General features: G+C 43.8%; 1 protein-coding gene across 1 annotated transcript; it reads left to right on the forward strand.

Moving 5' to 3' along the window:
• The first annotated feature begins 248 nt into the window (after positions 1-248).
• Positions 249-4632, forward strand: LOC112565061. The gene is made up of 2 exons (XM_025240307.1): positions 249-1007; positions 1175-4632. Exon 2 carries the CDS (start codon positions 1202-1204, stop codon positions 1997-1999), a length of 798 nt encoding a protein of 265 aa, XP_025096092.1. The 5' UTR covers positions 249-1007; positions 1175-1201; the 3' UTR covers positions 2000-4632.
• The last annotated feature ends 416 nt before the right edge of the window (positions 4633-5048 follow it).

Consider the following 5048-nt stretch of genomic DNA (forward strand, 5'->3'; position numbering starts at 1 on the left):
TCTCTGTCATGTTTTGATGCATGTGAGCGTGTGTTTGCGTAATAAACAGTAGAATCCTTTATATTCCTCTCTCTGTGTGTTCGTGCGTGGGCGCGCGTGCGTGCGAGCGAAGAGATAAGGATCACATAATGTATGCAACAGGGTGGCTGTTGCTGTGCTCTCTCCTTTCTCTCTGTCTCCCACTCTCCACTCCCCTCGCCTGCCGACTGTGAGAGCGTGCGTGCGTGCGTGCGAGCCTGTGTGCGTGACAACCACTACAGCCACAGCCACGTGCGACACCAGCAGCAGCCCCATCGCTGCTAGCAGTCAAGACGAGAGCTTTATAAACCACCACAGCCTCGCCCTCCCTGCTTGTAACGCTGCATATCGACGAAGATTCCACACGGACCCAGCAGAATCAGAAACAACAGGCAGTCTTTGCTTCTCTGGCTCCCAGCATCAGTCTGCTGCCAGACGTTATCACACGCCGCACGCGCTCACACAGAGAGACGAGGATCGACAACCGACTCCGCGCGCAGCTCGGGAAAGTTTCACCTGCTGGCAACTCCGTTAACTTTTTCAACATCGTTGTTTTTTACAAACCAGAGCTGTCATTTCGGCTGATTTCCGCCCTCGTCTTCAACATACTTTTTCTTCCCTACTTCACAGTGGAAAAAAAAAAAACAACCGATGCTGGAGCCGACTTCGACAAACTGAAAGTTTGAAAAATCGTCTCGACGCGATCTTGGCATCAATAGCCGGACCTGGGCACGGAAGCGGTTACAGAAGACAGGTCCACAGGTCAGTTTGGTGAACACGGTGCCAATGCCACTAGAGGGAAGAGCTCGCAAACAGACTTCTGGCTGAACTCATTTCTCCTCTTCTGCCGACATTTTGCCCACCTGCCGAACCCTCCACCTCACCTTTGCGTTGATATCCTCGCTGGCAGCGATCCTGCTGTGCAGCGGTTATAGCCATCCGTCCAGAAAGATTTCTGAGTGCACGTCTGACGTGTTACCTTCCTCACTGTGAGTAACAAGAGTGTTAGTGTGATTTTTGTGAATGACGGACAGCACGTTGTGAGTATCTGCTAAACCTCAACAATTATTTACGCATTGAACGCTTCTGGGAAATTATTTTAGTAACAGGAATAGAAACGTAAACTTTTGTGAACAAAAGCGATATTTCATTTTAGGTTTGTGGGACTCTCATCAAACTGTTTATGTCAAATCTTCGCTGGGAGAGCGTCCCTATGGAAGATAATATGTCAACGAAGAATCTTCTGAAGGTCGACGAGGGCTTGCGACCTCGCGCCAACTCCGACCCGACGATGGGCGGGAAGATCATAACACCATTCCAGATGCCCGAGATCATGATCGAGGACTGCGCTGACAACGATGAGCTGGTGCAGATCGATTCTCAGAAGGACCAAGGGGGTCTCTTTGGTCAGGATGCGATCCCCCGCCGCCGAGCGAACACCTGTCCGGAGGACTTGTTCCGTAGGAGAAGAACACGCCCGCCTACACCTCCTCCGACATCCTATCGCAAGGACCCGAGAACCAAGATGACCATCCTGAAGCCGCCGATGAAGGAAGCCATTTCTTTCGCGCATCATCGTTTGGGGAAGCTCGCCGAGGACTCCAGCGAAGGTGTGTCCCCGTCTTTGGTGTCGTGTGGCAGTGACAGGTCTCGCTCCAAAAGCATCACAGCCATACCCTTCCGTAAACCTCTGTCGGACTCACTGGTCCCGAGTTCGGGCTTCTGTGAACACACGTCGGGTGGATTAGCAAGCAGTGACCCTGCGGAGGAGGACTCCCACTCGTCGCGCCTCAGTCGGTTACCGAAACTCGGTGATTGTTCAGATGAGGAGGAGGAGGGTGCAGCAGCAGCAGAAGCAGACAATAATTCTTCTGAATCCGGTGGCAGCGCGGACGATCTGCCTCGCAAATCTTCCAAAGATTGCAGGTTTTCGGAAACCAAGCCCCCTGGCATAGACAGCGCTCAGCTACAGGCCTGCTGAGACATGTTTTTGTGACATCGATTCCACAGCAGTGAGGAAGAAATATCGGGCGGGACGAGACATGGAATGGTATGAAGGGAACAAAGGAAAAAGAGAGTGTGTGCGTGTGTGTGTGTGTGTGTGTTTGATGAAAACAGATGATCGGTGGCCTTTGATTGAGTCACGGATGAGTGGTCAAACACATTTTCCTAGTGTTTTAAATGTCTTTTACATCTGGATAATCATGGCGTTTTAATGATGTCAGTATTTTTCTTCCAGACAGTTTAATCCACATTTCCTTTGCTCACAACCATAGTTTTTTTCCCATCGATTTTGTTGTTGTTCTGTGGATAAAAATCAAAACAAAAATTCTAGCGTGATTTATTGCGCCACAAAAATCTGTCAATGGCTGATAGTAAACTTTTATATGATATTTTTATGTTCTTTGGTCTATTTTTTAGTTTGGAATACGATCACAAAGTATTTTATATGTGTGTGTGTGTGCGTTCAAGTAGGAATGAGATCTGTTTTGTAACGGATAAAAGTGGTTTAGTAGTTGGCTTTTGCTATGATACCATTCTGTGATTTTATCGTACTTTTGAAATTATCAAAGAATCTTATTATCATTATCGAATCGATTTATTAAATTATTTATTTTTAATTCCTTTTGAATCCGATTTCGCTCATACACAAGTTATTATCCCAATAGGCCAATAGATACAGTTAGTTGCAGTGAAAACTAACATCAGCTGTTGCAGGTTTTTCCCATCTCCCCCACTCGTTAAATATTCAATAATAATCCTCTTTCAAACAATTCAGTCCTATTATAATATGCTCTTTGAGAGCAACATGTATGCAGCTATTTAACTGTAGGCGTTAGTGAAAAGCTGTGATGACAAGTACCTCCGAAAGCTGACAATCCCTGGAGCTCAGTGGTGTATAATCCTCATGACTGACTTCTCTTCCTCCTCTGAGGACACCACACTGTCGACAACAAAGGAAGTAAACATCTGATGCCACTTCCCCAGCGAGAGGACGAAGGTCAAGATGCCGGTCTGTTTACTGGCTCAGCCATGCTGACAACAAGAAAGCTTTTCTTTTCTTGTTTTGAAGAGATCGTGTGGCGATACTTTAGATGCAGCCATCAGTGTAGTAGATCGTCGTTCGTTCGTTTCATCATTGCATCCCTTGACACTGATGCGAGCTGCGGGTGGTAGGATGGGGAAGCTGGATAGACACAGCAGCTGACAAGCTCATCTCTATGGCTGTGAGAAATTCCTTCATGGAACGGCCAGTCTACTCCTCTATGTTTTCCAGCCAGAATTGTGGTTCCCAATCTTAGACAAGCCTAAAATGTTTCCATATTAAATCATCTCTTATTTCTAATTTTCTAGCTGAGTTAATGGAAAACGGCCATATCGCTAAATCACACAGAAGTCTTGCGATTCTATGACCGTTTCCAGCACCACTAGTGTTTCTATTCTCTAGGCCAGACAACATTGTATATCTCCATTACCAATAGCTCTGTGGGTGGAATGAGAGACTGGCAGGGGAAGACAGCTGCAGACTTTAGTGGAAAGTAAAGATTGGTCCAGGTCTCCTATAAATCCTTCACCTCTTCTGTAAACAACGAGAGGGTAAGAAAGACGAGCTGAAGACCTCTTCATGTTTAAGCTCTGCAGCAGTTCGACCAGACGATGACCCCCGCTGCACTTTAGTGTTCGTCACTGGGAAAAAAAGCAAAATCACAGTAAAAGAAGTGAAGGGCAGGATTGATCAGATTCGAAGGTTTCTTTGGCAAGAATGTGTACTTAAGCGAAAAGATGTCATCTCCATTAGACTAAAAAGCAACAGCGATAGACGGGAGCCAGGTTAACACGAACAATGGGGAATGTGATTCTTAGTTGTCACCTTTTCACCACAGACTTTCACCTACACACTTTGTCTCAATATAACGTTTATTGTAAGGTTCTGGACACATAATTCTTTAATTTTGCTTCTTACATTATAACTGATTTTAATACATAAATATTTTTCTCATATATAAAAAGACTGTAAAGACAAATCAAATTTTGTTTTTTATGTAATATTTGTGGTGTTGTTTGTATCCCTCTGTAATGTTCATTGTCTGTCATTACATTGCTGACTGGCCGCAATCATTCCGTTTGATCTTTGGCTAATGCGAGCCATGGCAGCCTGTAGTAACAAGTATGTTGACCCTGGCTTCTCTGCTCTCCATTGATAACAGACATCGCTAGACATCATTGTCATCACAGTGTGGACCATTGAATACACAATGTTTTTATGTACTTTTTATGACTACACTTAAAGATATCAGAATCCTACTTATCATGAAGTTGTTAACCATTTTATTAACCATATCTGTGATGAGCATTGAAAACAATTCTCTATCATGAATTTTGTTTGATGATGATGATGACGATGACGACGATGATGATTGGCAAATTTATAGAATCACAACATTTAGATGGCGTTGTTTTATTGGCGCTTTGCTCAATGACCATGTAACTCTCCTGTCACCCAGATGTCTCAGAACAAATGCAATGTTACCATTGGCTGAAGGATGATAAATTATATGATGAATTATTACTGTGAAAATACTTCAGTGTTATTTAAAATAATAATGAACTTCACGAGAATGAGTCTTGTTGTATATCATAATATTAGTATTCTTTACTCCATCACACAGTCTGCCTCTCTCTATTTTTTAAAGTGTGTGTTTGTGTGTGTGAATGCATTGTATTTTATGTAAATGTGTATATTATGTATGTATGCATGTAAGTATATTTTGTAGTACTCAAGCTCTTCTACACTGGTTTTAGCAACAATAAATTCGTGTATCATTCAGACTCATATCTACAGCTGTCTCTCACTGTATATCACTTCTTAGCTCTCTCTCTCTCTCTCTCTTTCTTTCTCTTATATTCTACCTCTATTTATCCGCTGCCTCTGTCTTTCTGTAAAAGCCCCGCCTTTTCTTTCTACTTTTCTTCCTTCCTGTTTTACCATCTGGTGGCGCAACGGTTAGCGCCTGTCATTAATACAGTGA

Source organism: Pomacea canaliculata, linkage group LG5, assembly GCF_003073045.1.
Source record: "Pomacea canaliculata isolate SZHN2017 linkage group LG5, ASM307304v1, whole genome shotgun sequence".
Classification (NCBI taxonomy): domain Eukaryota; kingdom Metazoa; phylum Mollusca; class Gastropoda; order Architaenioglossa; family Ampullariidae; genus Pomacea; species Pomacea canaliculata.

What these genes read in the sequence shown, in the direction of transcription:
- LOC112565061 (XM_025240307.1), top strand. Translation starts at nt 1,202, where the DNA reads ATGTCAAATCTTCGCTGGGAGAGCGTCCCTATGGAAGATAATATGTCA.